This window comes from Mastigoproctus giganteus, chromosome 4, assembly GCF_048544385.1.
Source record: "Mastigoproctus giganteus isolate SK-2022 chromosome 4, ASM4854438v1, whole genome shotgun sequence".
NCBI lineage: Eukaryota > Metazoa > Arthropoda > Arachnida > Uropygi > Thelyphonidae > Mastigoproctus > Mastigoproctus giganteus.
In genome coordinates this window covers 108,243,368-108,263,528 of record NC_143578.1, presented here as the reverse complement: position 1 = coordinate 108,263,528, position 20,161 = coordinate 108,243,368, and the positions used below count along the sequence as shown (strand labels likewise).

Below are 20,161 nucleotides of genomic sequence, written 5' to 3'. Positions count from 1 at the left end.
GCTATTTTGAAAGAAAGAATTGGCATACACTGGTCCTTGCTCAGAGAATTGATGTGCGTGAAGCATGAAATATAACAAGTTATCCCCAAGTCATTCTTGACATTTTATCACTGGTCTTCATAGCAATAATGAAAAAAAACAAAAAAAAAAACTGAATTTAGATCTCTTTGTGGTGAGGGTTTGGAGATGCTCTTGACAGCCAAGTCTGAACAGCAGTACCATTGTTATAAAGTTTTTACTCAACATTTCTCATGAGGTGCAGTCTATTACAGTATCATTACGTGAAACAGTCGTAGTGAATTGGTCTTAAGACCATCCAAAGAGAACTTAACGGAGAGGTTGGATGAGGTAATGTTTAAAAGCATGTTGTACTATACGTACCAAATACGGAGAATGCAGGAAGGTCAGGGAATGACCACCGCATATCCTGGAGCAATATGGCCTTAGTTGCTAATGCTCCTAAAAAAAAAAAAAAAAAAAAACCAAATAACCAGTACTATACGACTGCAATTTAATATGAAATGTGTATTATGAAATTTTAATTTAAGTGGACTAATTAAAAACATTTTTTTGGGAGAACTACTATTTACAAAAAGCCGCCTGTTTTCCTCCCCTACAACTACCTGATCTTCACCCTTTTGAAAGTCAAAAGTCGGCAGCTATGCACTATCAAGGAGGCCCACTGTATACTACGAAAATACTCCCACATAATCGCCCCCCCCCCATTTTCATTATTAACACATGGAAGGATGGGTCAATGAATTATTGCTGTTTTCACCATCAATGTGAAATAGCAGTAACCAGGAAACATTTTTCCAGTTCTTTACTGTTTAGTGTTGGTGTTTCTGAACCTATTAAATTATCTGAAGTCATTTTTGGCATGGTTCTTTGGTATGGTTTTGGAAATGGTCTTGACAGTCAAGTGTGAACAGTGTATTGTGGTGAGGTTAAATTCTGCACACAGGAAGTGGTGCATGTATAAAACTGCAGTAACTAGGAATTATTTTTCCAGTTCTCCAATTTATTGTGTTGGTGTCCCTGAACCTGCTAACAAGTTATCCCATCATTCTTGGCATTTTAGTAATTCTTCATAGCAATCTGAATTCAGATTTTTTTTGTGGTTTTGTATAATAATAAATAGATAATTGGTAATGTATTTATGTATCAACCTGAAACTTTTTATTAACATAACCTAATCATACCTTCTGGGTTTTCGGTGACAGGAATAGGACCTGGTTTAGTTGTTAGCTGTGATATAGAGGCCATGACAAGGTATGAGTTTGCAATCTGAACTGGGTTGTTATTTGACTGATTATGTCCTTTATGTTACCCTGCACAAGTCTTGTCAGCCTCTGTTGGCCTTTTGCAACAGTGAGCCATTTCCTGCCACAGAATTACAGTAACCAACTTTAAAAATTATTCAGATGAAATAATCTTTTCTGCCTTCCCAGGGCTCTGTGAGGCCATATCTTTCTTGAAGTTTTCAACTTCAAGAAAGACTTTACCACTTCATTGAGGGATTGGGTCATTTCTTTAAATAATCTCTTTTTATTGCCTATGAATGCTTAAAAGACAATTGAAGATGTCTTTTAAGCAAAAGACATCTTCAATGGAGATGAAGCAAAAACTCCTTAATGAAGAAGTTTTTGCTTCATCTCCATTGCATTCTTCTGGCCTCAATTTATCCAGCTGAATGAGTTCTTCATTTATCATTGTTTCATCATGTAAAGGCAATCAGTTTTTCATAATCATCTTCCTCACAGCCTAACTGTTTTGCTCTATAACATTCTGGCTGCAGTTTTTTCCAAACAATTCATACAGTTGGGAACTTCATTCTAGGTTTCATCAGTGATATTTAGGGACATTGAATTTGGTTTCACTAATTGCTCTTGAAAATTATTTCTGTGGTAATGGTATTGAAATTCCTGGATCTAACACTGGGCTGCAACCAAGCAAGCTTGTGGGGGGGGGGGGGGGGTGATTAAACAGGTTGAGGATGCTAGTGGGGAAAAGTACCTCTGCTTGAATGGATTATGTTGTTTACTAGTTCAGTATCACATCAGAATTTCTTTAATAGACAGATGTGTATTAGGCATGTGTCCTTTCAAATAATCCAGTTTCCAATTGGATTACTTGAAAGGACATTGCTGCCTCCCCACCCACAACATTGACACTACTTGTATTTGCTTTTAATGCATATTGAAGTTTTACCTTGATACATAAATACATTACCAATTATCTTGTATTTTATACATTCACTATTGTCTGTTGGAATGTGTCTGGACAATTTCATTCAGCCACTGTTCTTTAAAACTGCAACTATGGAGTATTGCTCATGATAAAAATAGTGATGGACAGAGGAAATATACTCCTTGAACAGCTTCATATTCAATGCAGCTGACTATTCAATACAGTGACTATGATAAGTAACTATATCTGGATTTCCAGATATAGTTTTAACTATATGATGCAAGGAAGGCTCAGCTACCAGTGGAGATAACTTACACAGTGTGCAACTGGAAAACAAGCCTGATGCTAGAAAAAATGATCCCATGTATGAGTAAACTAACCTTGGTTTATTCAAAGTAACTTCCCTTCCACATGTAACGATCACAAAGTAACTGGTATACCATTCAATGTTTTTATCACAGCTCTTTGAATGGTGTTGACAGTATCAAATTTAACAGTGTTTCAGTGGTGCCGTGAGTTCCGGGAACAAAAAGAAGTTGCATGTGGTTAAGTATGGTGAATATGGTGGGTGTAACAGTATGCAGACTTTTTTTGCTAGCCAAAAACTCCAGAACAACAAGAGCATTGTGGTTTGGTGCATTCTCATGCAAGAGGAACTAACTGCAGTCTTCTCCATACTGAGGCCACACATGACAGATTCTGTGCAACAAACATTTCAAAATGTCCAGATAATAGGCAGCAGTACTTCTTTGTGCACTTCCTTTGCTATTGTAGAAAGTGATGGGCATAGTTTTGATTTTTGATCTTTCTTAGCTGCGGGAGAGTGTGCTGGCTTCCACTCTGCACTTTGTTGTTGCTTTTTTGGAGGGTCATACTGAAAACACCATGTCTCGTCACCCATAACAATCTAATTCAGGAAGTCGGATTTACTTTCTTGTCTCAGTGAGTTCTCTGCAGTGTTCAACTCTTGCCTGTTATTGATTGTCTGCTAATGAATACAGAACAAACCTTGCCAGACCTTAATTTTCTTGAAATCTTGGGTTATTATTTTATTTATTTATTTTTTTTTATGTAAACCCCAAAGACGAGAGGTATTAGAACCTATAGTACTTAGTACCGTGCTTGGGTTGGAGGTTGAGAAGACAAAAGAAGATATTTGTTGACATTGGACTTGAACTTCTATAGACTGTAATTTTCAGGAAATACGTATGAAGGAAGGTTGTTCCAGAAAACAGCAGTTGAATGAATAAACGAGGAAGATGAAAAGTTGGTTCTGTGAGTTTGATGTTGGACAGTAAATGGATGTTGGCTGGTGGTGGTGGCACGTGTTCGGACTGTTTTGAAAGAGAGCGGGAATTATAGAAGCTAATTCAGAAGAACAGTGCCCATGGAAGTATCTGTAGAAGAGGCATGCAGCAGAAACAGTACATCTATGAGACAGTGAGTGGAGAGACTTTGTTAAAGATGAATCATTAATTAACCTAACTGCCCTCCTCTGAATGGAATCAATAAGCCTGAGAGAGGTTTTAGAGGCACCACTCCAGAAGTGGGAACAATATTCCATGGCAGGGCGGATTTGCAATTTATACAGAGTGAGCAGCTGTTTGGAAGAAACGTAATGCCGAGAGCGAAAGAGAAAACCAAGTTTTTTAGATGCAGAGGAAGCAATATTTGTAATGTGCTTGTGCCAAGAGAGATTAGAAGTGAGGGTAATCCCCAAAAGAGATATCATTTTGCCTAGAAATCGGAGTGTCACTAAAGATAAGTATAGGAGCAGAAGAATCCTTTTTGCGAGATATAAGACAAGACTGAGTTTTAGAAAAGTTGAAATCAACTAAGTTGTCTTTGCCCCACTGGAGAATTACCTGAAGATTGGCATTTAAGGAATTGGTAGCAGATTTTCGAGAAGTTGAAGCTGATTGAGCAGTACAAGGTTTCTGAAAATGGAAAGTGGAATGCAATGTGCTATCATCGGCAAAACTATGGATAGGATTTCCAGTCAATGGAAGAAGGTCATTAATATACAAGAGGAAAAGATTGGGGGAAAGAACTGAACCTTGGGGGACACCGGCATTAGTGGAGAAGTTAGAAGACAGAGAGCCATCTACCATCACCCTCAGTGAGCGATCAGAGAGAAAACTGGATAACCAATTACTAAAAACAGTTGGCAAACCATAAGATGGAAGCTTGTTTAGAAGACCTTTATGCCAAACACGATCGAAAGCCTTTGAGATGTCAAGAGCAACTACTTGTGTTTCACCGAACCTTTCTATTGAATTATTCCATAAATGAGTAACGTAAGCCAGAATATCACCAGTGGATCGACACTGACGGAATCCATACTGGCAATCGTTGATCAGACAGAAGGTTTCTAGGTAGTTTAAGAGTTGGCGGTTAATTGATTTCTCCATTACTTTAGAAAGAGTAGAAGTAATTGCAATGGGACAATAATTGGATGGGAGGGATTTGTCACCCTTTTTAGGAACTGGCTGGATATGAGCAAATTTCCAAGCAGAAGGTTTACCTTTGGAATAAGAAAGTGAAAAAAGGTGGCAAAAAATAGGAGTAAGTTCAGGAGCACAGGTTTTGAGAACAAGTGGAGAAATACCATCAGGACCTGGAGCTTTCTTAGCATCAAGATTCGTCAAAATCCTTCTGACATCCTTTTGATGGAAGGCCACAGTAGGCATTGAATGGTGGAAGGTGTTTTACCAAGATCATTAATACATGAGTTGGAAGAAAAATGGGATGCTAGCAGGTCAACTTTAGCCTTGGCTATAGTGACAACAGAACAATCTGGTTTGGACAGAGGTGGGAGCAGAGATTGGCAAAAGTTGCGGCCAATAGCTTTGGCAAGAGACCAGAATGCTTGGCTACCATTAGAGCAAGAAGCAAGTTTTCTATTCTTAGCCTGTTCAAACTCTAGTTTGGACTGATTAATAATTGCTTTACAATTGTTGCGAACTTTGGTGTACGCAAAAAATAAAACTGAAGAATTAGAAACCAGCCAATTACGATATGCAATGTTCTTCTCTTGAACAGCCTTAGCACATTTATTGGAAAACCAGGGTTTAGATAAAGGATGAGATTTTAAAGTGGAGATGGGATAAAGGATTCCATTCCTTCAAGAATAATTTCACTGACACGATCTGAGCAAATGTTGACATCAGAAGTTTTGAAACAGTAATCTGACCAAGGAAAAGAAGAAAAGAAGTCTCGCAGGTCATCCCATTTTGGCATTCTTGTAATGCCAAACAACACGAGGTTGGGAATAGCCATGAGATAAAGGTTCCATTGGAGAAGAGACAATCAAGTTGTGATCTGAAGTGCCTAAAGGATCTCTCACTTCGACGGTGTACTTAGAAGGGTTTTTTGTGAGAAAAAGATCAAGAATTGATTAAAACTGTATGATTAAGATTGTCCGGTATTCTTGTAGGTAAATGAACAATCTGTGCAAGGTCATTAGTAATTGCAAATGCCTCAGCATCTAGACAAGCTGGGTCGGTGTGACTAGAAAACGGAAGCCAGCTGGAGTTGTGAACATTAAAATCACTAAGGAAAATTACCTCACTTTTAGGAAAGTTGGACTGGAGAAAGTCAAATTGCAAAGCAAGGAAGTCAAGGAGCTCCAAGTGATTAGTGGAGTTGGGAGAACGGTAGAGACAACAGATGATTTTACACGAGGTAGACATAATTAGGCCAGAGAAGATCAAAGAGAGGAGATTCCAAATTGCAAAGTCTCTGACAGGACATATGCACAAGTACCACCTTTGAGACGAAAGGAATCGTACAGCGAATAATTTGGGCATCTGAGATGAGCAGTAGTTGAATCAACCGATAATTGAGATTCTCTCAGAAAAATTACATGGGGTTTGGCAGACTGGAAATGGACATCGTTGAGATTAGAATTGAGACCACGTATATTTGTGAAATGTATTAGGAAGTGCTTGGGAGGTTTAGATCTTTTTGCGGATAAGCTTGTTCTATTAGTTTGACAATTCATGGTGTGAAAAAGTGGTGTGGGACATGCTGTATGAAGTAATGAAATTTTTGGATATGGCGTATACATGGTAAGAATATACCCAGATCCTTGACATAACGTGGCCTCGACAATGCTCCCCTCATACACACTAGTCGGACTCCCTCCAGTCACTATCTGACCCGGAAGCCTCCTAGAGAGTTACCAATAGGTTCGGTCCTGTGTACTAACTAGAGGCTGGCCTGGGAACACCGTTTTAGAGCTGTACCCTCGAAATGTAAGGAATATTGGATCTCACCACGATGTTCATCATAACCTCAAAAGTCATCAATCATACTGCATGATGAAAGAGATAGGGAAGGGTTGACTGGAACTTAGCTCTAGAGACTAAACATGGGTTCCACCACTTCAAGCCTCCAATAAGCAAAGTGGTGGTATTGCACCGGTTGATGAGAGTCATCTACCACCTAGTACTGCCTGGTAACATAGAGGGGCATCACACCTCGACCCCTGCTAAAGTTGGTTCACACCTGGATGGTCACTCACCATGTACTTGTGCATGGAGGTTATACCCAGGATTACTAACACTCTATCATCGTGAAGGTGCAAGCAGAGGATTTGGCTGTCACAGACCGTCCAGACTTTGCCGAAATTGGGTCCACTTGACTTGAGTGTCACCCGAATATAAGTTCCATCAGTGTTTTAGACTCCCAGGTAGCAAGTACAGCTTCTCTAGCATATCTGAGAGAATGTCTGTGACAACCTCAAGGACCCAACCCCATTTGTCAAATTGGTTCATTATTAATGCACAAATCTTTCCACATCGGTCATTGGTAATGATTTCCTGCACCTCTTCAATCAACTTTAGTTTGAACAATTTTTGCTGGGCACAGATGTTCGTCATCTTCCAGTGATTTTCTTCCATGAGCAGAATGTTTGTCACTTGAACAAACATGCTTCATCATTTGAAATGTTTCCATAGCAATTTTGTCCAGTTGTACACAATACTTGATGTTTTCTCCCTGTTCTATTGCCCCTCAACAACACAGACACAGGAGAGATGTGTGGTTCAGCTCACACTACATGAAGTGGCAGCGGTGCTCGAAGAACAATCACTCTTTCATTTCATGTTTACTTCTAGCAGATGGCAGCACCAGCACTTGTCTCGTAACATCAGCCTTGTTTTCCAATTGCTGCACTGTGAATTTTAATAATCTAACTTGATGGTTAAAAGAAAACTTCTTTCATCCCTTAATTTGAATTTATTGCTTGGAGTTCTGCTATTATTTAAAATTGACAATTTTACTTTCTAGAGTATATAGCTATTCAGTAGACACCTTATGTGCCTAGTTATCAAGTGCTGTAGCCTACCTGTGCAAAGTTTCTTTCCTCATATAGGCACTCCTTTCCCAGTCTCACCAGGTGTATTGTAGTTTCCATACTTATACATAGTATTCCAAGTGTGGTCTCACAGTTGTCAGACAGTGGGACTATTATCCATTTCTATAAACAGATTTTTACTAAATTCATTGATAGAATTCAATGCTACCTGCCTAGACTGCATGAACTTCGTGTTGCTTACATCATAACCTGCAAATCCTTTCCCTTCTAATGCTAAGTTGTTTCCCCAAGTACTCTGTACTTGAAGTATTGATGTGAGTGCTGTAACCTTTCATTTTGCAACATCAACATATCACTGACTTTTTTTGACTATTGCTGAGGCCTATCCAGGCTGTCCTGAAGGTGTACTGTTCGGCACCGGTCATTAACCGTTCTCTAAAACTTGATATTATATGTCCTGTATTGCTTCATGTTGTCACTTAAAATTGGAAACAACTGCAGTCCCACCAGAGATCCCTGAGGGACCCCACTTACAGTGTAACCATTAATCATAACTTCGTGATCCATATACCGGGTAGTTATAAAGTTTCCCTATTCAGAAGATCCTAGTCACAAAACAGAGTTAGCACTGTGAAAATCGGCGGGTATGTCATATAGGATATAGGGAAGCGATTTGTAGAAGAAAAAAAATTTGTTCAAATTTCAGCCACCAGGGGAAAAACGGTGCTGCATATGTAAAAGTTGTCATTTACTTCAAGACATGCTGCTTACACAAATGACATCCGGTTGGATAAAAGCAGAAAGGCCAACACCACCATCAGTGACCATTATGAATTCTGAGGACGAGGTTGCCGGTGCGGACGTGCCTTTCTGCTGCTCTCGGAACAGAGAAGTTTTTTCTGATTTATTTTCTAGAGTAGCTTTATATTCCTATTACGGTACTTAAGTTTAAAGTAACTTAGAGATTTTGTAGGTATTACTTAGTATCGGAAAGGGTATCAAATACACGTGTTTACCGTTCGTAAATATCCGCCATTGTTACGGGAAAATTAATCAGTAAAATCTATTAATCTTGACGAACTTCATTGGCAATTAAATTGTACTTTTAACTATACATATAACCACTTAGGTTACGTAACATAAATAATTAGTAAAAATAAATAATTAATACATAACTTGATACGGAAGTTATATAAAGGGATGTCGTAGATAACACTCGTTACTGAAACATAAATATTTCGTAGATAACACTCGTTACTGAAACGTAAATATTTCGTAGATAACACTCGTTACTGAAACATAAATATAGCGTTATAACTGTGTTTGGATACAAGTTTAGGATTTAATTTTGTACAGAAATTGAAATTTTATTGAAAGTAAATCTAAATCATGACTCAAACCAGAGCAGCAAAGCAAAAGGCTCAAGCTAATGGGAATGCTGTGGCCCAGGGGAGAACTGAGGGGGGGGCAGTTGTCCTCTGAATCACAGCTTTTTAAGATGCACTATTTGCTTGATGTTTGCAGAGCAGGCAAGTATGGGACATGATACTGCCATGGGGGAAGTCTTTGTATGTGTGCGATGCAAGGAGTGTAAGGAGATCAGGCGACAACTCAGCGTTGTTATGGGCCTATATGAGAGCTTGAAGGACAGGGTGGATGCCCTTGAAGGATTACAAGTGAGGGGCCCATCAAGCTCTCAGCTGCCCACACCAATGCCAGAGCTTGCACTTGGTCATCGCGCAACACAGCGGCAACCCCCAAGGCAGAATGCGCTGGTCCCAAAGGAACTAGTAGTTGTTGGTGACTATTGTCAGGGAAATGGGAAACATGCTTTGTAAAAAGGATAGGTGGAACAGGACCAGGGTATGTCTGCCAGGGGCAAAAGTTGATGACGTTGTAGAGCGGATATCATCTTTTAAGGGCACAAAAGGTGATATAGTTGTACACGTTGGCACTAATGATATTAAGAGTAGGAGACTGGCGGAATTACTTGACAAGTACAGGTCACTGATGAAAAAAAGCCGTGAATTAGGGTTGAAATTGAAAGTGTCTGCAATTCTGCCCAGACACGATAGGAGGGCTCAAGGGGTAGAATTTTTTTCAGCCTGGTCTGTACTTGTTAACAGGAGAGACTGCTTCTACAGGGATGGGATACACTTAAATAGAAAGGGTGCAAGAATGTTTGTTGATGCTATCGAGGCAGTGTTAGGTGGGTCGGAAAACTGCAAGATTGGGGGGATACAAGGACTAATAGATTAACAGTAGCCACTGGCAGAGGTGAAAGTGATTCTTGCACTGCTTCTATTGGAATGAGCCCCAGCCTGGAAAATAAGATGCAGGATATTTCAGAGGCTGCTGGGAATCATTGGGGTACAAGTAAACACATGGGTTGTGTTAGGGTAGCTAAGAAAAAGAACAGGTGCAGGTATACTTGCGTGTACACCAATGCTAGGAGTTTAGTAAATAAATTTGATGAATTTGAGGTATTGCTCAAAACATCAAAGGCAGATATTGTGGGGATTTCAGAGACGTGGTGTCACACAGATATAAGGAATGCAGAACTGGAATTTGGGGAGTACAATGTCTACAGAAAGGATAGACAGGATAGGAAGGGAGGAGGGGTTATGCTATTAGTTAAAAAACACATAAAATCCAAGGAAGTGAAGCCAGTCAACATCGCTGGACAGTGCAGTGTCGAGTCAGTTTGGTGTGACATAAGCATTGGAAGATCAAAATTGAGAGTAGGAGTGTGCTATAGCCCTAATGACTCTGATGAGTATAATAAGAAACTGTTCGGAGAAATAGAGTGGGCCAGTAAATCAGAGAGTCTTATAATGGGGGATTTTAATTTCCCAGATATTGACTGGAATTTGGGGGCTGGTCACTCACACAGTAGCAAGGCTATTGTGGATTTATTGGATGATTGTTTTCTACATCAGCATGTTCGGGAGGTAACTAGAGGGAGTAATACTCTTAATTTGATTATCAGTAGTGATTCTTCATGCATTAAGAATCTGCAGATAAATGAACCACTAGGTGGCAGTGATCACAGTGTGCTGAAGTGGGAGTTACTCAAAGAGGTAACTACCATTAGGGGTAAAGGGAAGGGGTATTGCTTTCGTAAAGGTGACTACAATGGACTGAGACAGTATTTAAATTCTATACAGTGGGATCAACTGATGATATTGCCAAGAGCAAATTCAAAATGGGAAGCATTCAAAGAACTTATCTTGGAAGCTACTAGGCTTTACATACCAACTAAGAAATATTGTTCAAGGTTTAGGCCTAAATGGATGTCAGATGAACTAATGAGGCATATGGCAGAGAAGAAAAATGCATGGGATACATACAAATTAACACGTGACACAGACGCCTATGATAGATACAAGTTGATCTGTAACCAGGTTACAAAGGAGGTTAGGCAGGCGAAGGCAGATTACGAGAGATCCTTGACAAGGGATGCGAAGAAAAACAGCAAAGAGTTCTTTACTTATGTAAACTCTAGAAGGAAGGGGATGAATCAGATTGGTCCACTTGAGATCGATGGGTCAACTGTTGATGACCCTGCTTAGCTAGCTAACAAACTAAATGCAAAATATTCATCGACATTCACACGAGGAGTTATTCAGCGAGGGGAATGCCAGAGGTGTATTCAACTCTAGCAGTAAGCTAGAGAATCTTGTAATAACTGAGAGCAAAGTGGACGAGAAATTGTTGAAGATAAACACAAGAAAGGCACCTGGAGTGGATGGGATCTATCCAGTTATATTAAAGGAGGCAGCAAAGGAAGTAAGCAAACCCTTAGCCATAATTATGAGAGCTTCCTTGGACTCAGGGGAAGGTACCCATGGACTGGAGATGTGCAAATGTGACCCCAATTCACAAAGGGGGATCAAAGGCTGACACAAGTAATTATAGACCTGTAAGTTTAACTTCTGTTCCCGGAAAATTAATGGAGGCACTGGTTAAAGAAGCACTGCAGGATCATCTAGACAAGACTTCAGTTATAGCTAGGACACAGCATGGTTTTGTTAAGGGTAAGTCTTGCCTGACCAATTTGATTGGATACTATGATGCAGTCACAAAAGAACTGGATGCAGGGAATAACTTTGATATTATATACTTGGATCTTAGAAAGGCTTTTGATACTGTTGCACATGGAAGACTGCTGCACAAATTGGAGCAGTGTGGCATTGGAGGCAAATTGCTGCTATGGATAAAGGGGTGGTTGAGGGGGAGAAGACAGAGAGTGGTAATCAATGGACACTGGCTCATCGTGGACTAATGTTATTAGTAGAGTCCCTCAGGGTTCAGTATTGGGTCCTTTATTGTTTTCTGTATTTATAAATGATATTGATGATGGTATATCAGGCTTAATGTCCAAGTTTGCAGACAATACGAAGGTTGGCAGGGTTGTCAAGGACACTACTGACACTATGCTGCTGCAACAGGATTTGGAAAGGTTGAGCAGATGGGCTTCGAGGTGGCAAATGAAGTTTAACATTGACAAATGTAAAGTACTACATATGGGAAACAGCAACCCCAGAGCAACGTATCAACTCTGTGGTACTACACTGACAGTGGTAGAGAATGAAAGGGACCTGGGGGTGGTTGTGCAAGCAGATATGAAGTTCTCTGAGCAGTGCAGATGGGCTGCAAGAGTAGCTCATGGTGTATTGTCAATGATATATAGGAATTTTTCTAGCAGGGATAAGGAGGTGATTATTCCCTTGTATAAGGCAATGGTCAGGCCACACCTAGAGTACTGTATACAGGCCTGGAGGCCTCATTTCAAGAAGGATGTAGAGCTGCTGGAACGAGTACAGAGAAGGGCAAGATTGGTGAATGGAACAAAGGGGTGCTCTTACGAAGAAAGGCTTAAGTTTTGCGAATTACAGTGTCTGGAAACTAGGCACCAGCGAGGTGATCTGATAGAGGGGTACAAAGCCTTGAATGGTTTGAGCATGCTCAATGCTGATGGGATTCTTCCTCTTGCTCAGAATAATCACCTGAGAGGGCATAAATTCAAATTGAGGAAAGACAGATGTAGGATAGATGTGCGGAAATTTGCCTTTAGCCAGCGGGTGGTTGGTAGGTGGAACAGACTTCCATCCCTTGTCGTGGAAGTTGATAGCCTAAATAAGTTTAAGGCTCAGCTGGACAGGTATTTCGAACGAACAGAGGGGTGAAGTGGAAGTGGTTATTTTTATTTATTTATGTTACTTTTTTTTTTTTTTTTTGGCTGATGCTGCATAAGCTTGCTTTCTTGCATCAAATGCCTCTGCTAATGCTAATGCTAATTATGGCTCTTACAAAAAAAGGAACGTGCTCTTTTAGTAAATCTGTTCTACCAGAATAACAGTAATGCTAATGCAGCACTACGTGAATATCTGAGACTTAAAAGGTTTGTGTAAAGGACTTTTGACAGCAGTGGGGCTTCAAAAACTAAAGAAATTTGAAGCAACCAGGGAGTTAGGTGTAATTCCAGGCAAGGGGTAACCACGTATCAGAACAGAGATACGTGGATGAAGTGGCGGTTGCAATGGCCTCCAGATCAGAATGTGAAACACTACCAGTCAGTAGTGGCAGAGGTGTGTCAAGAGACTTGAACCTTCCTTGGTCTACTGTATATAAAGTACTTCAAATAATTTTACGCTTGTTCCTGTACAAGATTCACATAGTGCAAGAACTATAGTCTTGTGATCAGCAACAATGAATAGACTGCTTTACGATTTCTGGCTCGTATGGAACTTGACGATATATGGGCTTGAATGATCTTGTGGTCTGATGAGGCACATTTCACTCTTCATGGAGCTGTAAATGCACAAAACTGCCAAATATGAAGAATTTCTCCTCCATTTGCTGTGCATGAAAGACCACTACAAAGTCCATAACGTTACAGTGTGGTATGGATTCACAGCAGGACCATTGGACCATTTTGCTTTGAAGTCTACACCACATGGTACTGCATTTTTCTAAGAGATCACATCATCTCTGCAAGATGGTGCCCCTCCCCACGTTGGTCAACAAGTGAAGGAACTGCTCCATTCAACATTCCCAAATGATCACATCATTTCTAGAGACTTTCTGCAGTTCTGGCCAGCCAGCTCACACAGATCTCAGTCACTGTGTTTTCTGGCTATGGGAATACCCGAAAGACAGTTTACCGTGGCAGAGTACAGATGCTTGTCAATTTGAAAGCAAGCATTAAGCAGCATGTAGCCAACATCCCCAAATGAGAGATGCTACATGAAACTGTGTTGCACGCAGTCCTCTGTTATATATGTCATTTCAAGTGAAGGAAAGCACATAGAACAATTTCTCCCCTGGTAGTAGAAATTTGAACTATTTTTTCTTCTACAAATCACTTCCCCATATCCTAAATGAATTCCCACTGATTTTCACAGCACTCTCTCTCTGTTTTGAGAATAGGGCCTCCAGAATAGGGAAACCACCTGGTATGTGGATTATACCAGTGAACATTTAGGAAAGACAGTTGTAGAATAGATGTGTGGAAATTTGCCTTTAGCCAGCAATCACTGGAAGTTTGTTCTGGTGATTGCTGGAACAAACTTCCATCTGTAGTTGTAGAAGTTAACAGCTTAAATAAATTCAAGGCAGAACTAGACAAACAGTTGGAGTTAATGGATAGGTGAAATGGAAAAGGTTTTTTTTTTCTTTTGGATGATGCCGTATAAGCTTGCTTTCTTGTATTTGACTCTTATCTCTCATTGTGAGATAGTCAAATAAATGCGTTCCTTAAATTCAAATAAACTTATTTTCTACATTCAGTTCAATCAAAAGAACAAACTTAGACTGGAGCTCACACATCAGCAGTGTATTTCTGAATTGATCAGATGGTGCGTATTACTTAAGGAATGGGTTTTTTTTTTTATTTCATTCCATGAATTTGAAATGAGATAGGCTGTGTTGCTTCATATAAAATCAAACGTTTTGGCTTATGCATCATTTTAGAAATGATGCTGTTACGCAAAACTGAATATAAAATTACTAATATTATTTTTAATTGAATAATAACCAAAAGAGGCAAATTCATTATAAACTTCATAGCAACTTCATTGTGAATGTACATGTTAGCTGCATTTGCCTAAAGCAGCAAATTAGTTATCCACTAAATGAACTTAAGTACTCCTTAAATTTATGTAATAATTATATTTACCCAGTATGTTATTCAGATACAACATTTTTAGCATCTTTATTGCTGTTAAGTTATATCTTGTCTAACAATTTAAAGTTGGGTTAGCTACAAATAAAAATTGAAAGCATTTTTGAGAAATGAGTGGATAGATTGCCCATTCATAGTTTCCAGCCAGCAGAATTCCAGTTGCTAGAGTTGCAGTGGCATTTTAATTCTGTTGCTTGAAATAAGACATGAGAAATAACAAATATGAGAAATAAAATATTTACTTTTAAGGTCTTTTCTATTCTTTGGATAGAACAAGGGATTCTATCAGAAGCAAAGAATAAAGCCACTTCTTAGTCAGTAACCACTAACTGGAAATTTGTTTTATTTAGTGTGTGTGGGAAGGGATAACCAATTTTTTTTTTTTTTTTTTAATTATTCATTTATCCTTTTTTTCCTCCATACCTAGGTACCTAAAGCAGCTTCGCAAAAATAGAGAAGAAGAAACACGTTTGATGGCCAATGTACCAGGCTGGGTTGTTGGTACTTACTATGGAGAACCTATTTTTAAGACAGTGCCACGAGACAAAATGGTTGATCCAATTGTGGATGAATACTATGCACATACATCTACTTATAATCTGTATAGATTTGCATATTTCAAATTCTTAGCACCATAATTGAAATTATATTTTTTCTGTTCTACATAGTTCATAGTGTATTAGGGTTGGTTACAAATAAAATTTAGTTAAAGCAGTTTTTTTGAGATCTACACTTCTTATTCAAGTTAGCAATATTAAATTCACAAGGTATGGTAAGATTTCTGACGGAAGGGGGGGGGGAGGATTATACCCCAGCCCTTTGAACTTTAGATGAGTTGTGTAGGATATTACAGAAATAGAATCAAGTAGAAAGGATGAAAATATTAATTATATATAATATTAGATGCTAGTGTAACCTGGAGAAAGCAAATGAAACTACACACAGATTATATCCTGCATTCTTTTTTTCAGATATTTGCTTCAGCACAAACAAAACGAAAAGTGAAGAAATATGGATTAGTGCAAATGCAACAGTTCATATGAAAATCACTATCTTTATTGTGTACATAAGTTCCCTGTTGATGTGGGGGCTGTAACTGGGAACATGCATTGACACCACAGTTTCAAGGAATGACACTTGTCAGGAGATTCAAATTCCATTAGATACTTGATTGACATTAGATTGGTAATCAGATGTCTAAACCATTGAAACTAGAGTAATAAAAATTTTATTACTCTAGTTTATTATTTTAGGGAAAGGGTTGTAAACTATAGAATTGAAGGCAGGAGATCTTACCTGACTTGTAACATCATAATTTTGAGTGTGTCTTTTATTCATTGTATCTAAAATGTAGGCCTCTTTTCAATCTTGGTATTTTTCTGCTCTTCATTTGTCATTGGAAAACTCCTTGTAAATGTGGCAAATTCACTTAAAGTGGTGAGATGATTGAAATCAGGTGACCTGCTAATAGTTCAGCCAAAGTGACACTGCAAATCTTCTTAAGATTTCTGTTTGGCAGAGTTCCTGCAACCACACACAACATTACACACCTCAAAAGGAAGTAAGAGCAGAGTGGAATTTGCTTAACATGTCAGATGAAGAAATGAAACTAGAACTGAATGACCAAGAATAAAATTATTCAAACAGAATTATTGTAAAATGAGATTGATTGCTTGTTTCCAGTCAATTCAGTACTAAACTTTATTTATTTCTTTATTTTTTTTTATGAAACCCCAAACAAGAGGTATTAGAACCTATAGTACTTAGTACTGTGCTTGGGTTGGAGGTTGAAAAGATGAAAGAAGATATTTGTTGACGTTGGACTTGAACTTCTGTAGACTAGCTTTCGGGAAATACGTACAAAGGAAGGTTTTTCCAGAAAACAGCAGTTGAATGATTAAATGAGGAAGATGAGAAGTTGGACTGTAAACGGATGGTGGCAGCACATGTTCAGACTGTTTTGAAAGAGACAGCGGGAATTATAAAAGCCAATTCAGAAGAACAGTGCCTATGGAAGTATCTGTAGAAAAGGCATGCATCAGAAACAGTATGTCTATGAGACAGCAAATGGAGACACTGTTAGAGAGAATCATTAATTAACCTATCTGCCCTTTTCTGAATGGAATCTAGAAGCCTGAGAGAGGTTTTGAGGGCACCATCCCAGATGTGGGAATAATATTCCATGGTAGGGCAGATTTACAACTTGTAATTGGTAGCGGATATTCAAGAAGTTGAAGCTGATTGAGCAGGGCAAGGTTTCTCAAAATGGAAAGTGGAATGCAATGTGTTATCATCGGCAAAACTATGGATAGGATTTCCAGTTAATGGAAGAAGGTCATTAATATACAAAAGGAAAAGAATGGAGGAAATAACTGAACCTTGGGGGAACATCAGCATTAGTGGAGAAGTCAGAAGACAGAGCCACCTACCCTCACCTTCAGTGGACAATCAGAGAGAAAACTGAGTTGGTGGTTAATTGATTTCCCCATTACTTTAGAAAGAGTAGAAGTAATTGCAATGGGATGGATTTGTCATCCTTTTTAGGAACTGGCTGGATATAAGCAAATTTCCAAGCAGAAGGAATAGGAAAGTGAAAAAAGCAGCAAAGAACAGGAGTAAGTTCAAGAACACAGATTTTGAGAACAAGTGGAGAAATACCATCAGGACCTGGAGCTTTCTTAGCATCAAGATTTGTCAAAATCCTTCTGACATCCTTTTGACGGAAGGCCACAGGAGGCATTCAATGGAGCGTGTTGGGAATGGTAGGAGGTGTTTTACCAAAAATCATAAATACATGAGGCATTGAATGGAGCGTGTTGGGAATGGTAGGAGGTGTTTTACCAAAATCATAAATACATGAGTTGGAAGAAAAATGGGATGCTAGCAAAACCATCTGGTTTTGACAGAGATGGGCAAAAATTGTGGACAATAGCTTTGACAAGAGACCAGAATGCTCAGCTACCATTAGGGCAAGAAGCAAATTTTCTACTCTTAGCCTGTTCAAAATCTAGTTTGGACTGATTAATAACTGCTTTACAATTGTGTGCTTTGGTGCAGGCAGAAAATGAAACAAGCCAACTGCAATATGCAACGTTCTTCTCTTGAACAGCCTTAGCACATTTATTGGAAAACCAAGGTTTAGGTAAAGGACGAAATTTTAAAGTGGAGTGTGGAATAAAGGATTCCATTTCTACAAGAATAATTTCACTGACATGATCTGAGCAAACACTGACAGAAGTTTTGAAACAGTAATCTGACCAAGGAAAATAAATCTTGCAGGTCATCCCATTTTGCATTCTTGTAATGCCAAACAATGAGGTTGGGAATAGCCATGAGATAACGGCTCCGTTGGAGAAGAGACAATAACCAAATTGTGATCTGAGGTGCCTAAAGCACCACTCACTTCGACCGTGTACTTAGAAGGGTTGTTTGTGAGAAAAAGATCAAGCATGTTGGCTGTATGGTTAGGATTGTCCAGTGTTCTTGTAGGTAAATGAACAATCTGTGCAAGGTCATTAGTAATTGCAAAAGCCTCAGCATCTCGACCAGCTGGGTGCGGCTAGAAAACAGAAGCCAGCTGGAATTGTGAACATTAAAATCACCAAGAAAAATTTCCTCACTGTTAGGAAAGTTGCACTGGAGAAAGTCAGCAAAGAGAGGAAGTCAAAGAGCTCCAATTGAGTGGATTTGGGAGAACAGTAGAGACAACAGATGAATTTGACAGAGAGATTTTAAGCCAGAGAAGATCAAAAAGATGAGATTCCAAATTACCAAGTCTGACAGGGAATATCAGAATGGACATATGCATAAGTACCACATTTGTGGTGAAAGGAATTATACAGCGAATAATTTGGGCAGCTGAGATGAGCAGTAGTTGAATCAACTGATGACTGAGATTCTGTCAGAAAGTACATGGGGTTTGGTAGACTGCAAGTGGAAATGGACATCTCAATTGAGACCACTTATAATTGTGAAATGAACCAGGAAGTGTTGGGTAGGTTTAGATCTTTTTGCAGATAAGTTTACTCTATTAGTTTGACAATTTATGGTGTATTCAATAGTAAGGAAAAGTTGGGGGCATGCTGTATGAAGTAATGATATTTTTGGATATGGCATATACATAGTAAATATCCTTGACATAATGTAGCCTCAACAATGCCCCCGCATACACACTAATCGGACTCCCTCCAGTCACTATCTGGCAGCATAGGGGTAGCAAGATTATACACTAGCTGATCCGGAAGCCTCCTGAAGAGTTACCAATAGGTTCGGTCTGGTGTACTAACTAGCGGCCAGCCTGCGAACACCATTTTAGAGCTGTACCATCGAAATTGTAAGGAAGATTGGATCTCGCCATAATGTTCATCATAACCTCAAAAGTCATCAGTCACACTGCGTGATGGAAGAGATGGGGAAGGGTTGGCCGGAACCCTTCTAATCTAGTCCATCACAGAATGCAAAAGCTAGTTACCTAAACTATAAGGTCAGAGCACACATTCCAAATGTGATGAGGTGTTTTAAATGTCGAAAATATTCAGTCCCAAATAGTCAGGAGGAGGATAGCCATCTATGCTCTATGTTGCGCCAAGGAATAAAGCACACTGATTGTGTCATTCAAATGCAAAAATATCAAGATTGAACACTGCATATGACAAGGACTATCAGTGTAAAAGAGAAAAACATTAAACTGCACATATCAAGAAGCAAAAATAAATAAATAAAATAATACTGACGCTTTCAAGCAACCCTATGAGTGATGAGTTACAAATGAATATCAAATTTTGCTTTAAACTGAGAAAATATACAACAGAAATTTGACGTGCTAAAAGTTTTATGATTATGATTACCAGTGTGTTTGAATGGTATAAGTAATTCAAAGATGGACTTGAGGTTGTTTGTAAACCAAGCAGTGGGCATTTATCAACCTCTTGAAATGAGGAAAGAGGTCATTTGACCATCAGAATGAAGGCTGGTGAGTTGGATATGAATTGTCAAATTCTGCACAAAGATTTAAGAAAAAGGAAGTTCTGTGCAAAATTTGTACTGCACAGCCTCATTGCTGTGCAGTACAAATGAGTAGAAGCAACGAAGTGTCATTATGCAAAGACTGCATCCAGACTTGTCAATACAATCATAATTTCCTTGACTGACTGGAGTGCAGTGGACTTCAAATCCATCAAGACAGTGGACTTCAAATCCATCAAGACAGACTTGACCCTGGATTTCATTTGCAGAAATCCACGGTCAAGATGATGCTGATCATGTTTTTTTGACAAACAGAGTGTGATTCACAAGGATTTTGTACCTGAAGGTGGGGGGAGAAAATAGTCAATGCTACATTATAACACACAAGCTTCAAAGACTACTGAAAGCACATTTCCCAGGTGAGCAGTAATTTTGAGAGAAGGGAGCTGGTTGGGTTGGATGACAATGCCTCCACCCATTCTGTACTTGAAGACATTTCT

The 20,161-nt window shown here is 39.1% G+C and overlaps 1 protein-coding gene across 1 annotated transcript in view; it reads left to right on the top strand.

The window, feature by feature from the left end:
* The window catches only part of ND-B16.6 (NADH dehydrogenase (ubiquinone) B16.6 subunit), a 70,680-nt gene extending 55,266 nt beyond the window's left edge, over positions 1-15,414 (top strand). The window contains exon 4 of the mRNA XM_090371728.1: positions 15,124-15,414. Within this exon, the coding sequence (XP_090227854.1) occupies positions 15,124-15,334 (211 nt within the window). The 3' untranslated portion in view covers positions 15,335-15,414. The remainder of the gene's footprint in view (positions 1-15,123) is intronic.
* Positions 15,415-20,161: the final 4,747 nt, after the last annotated feature.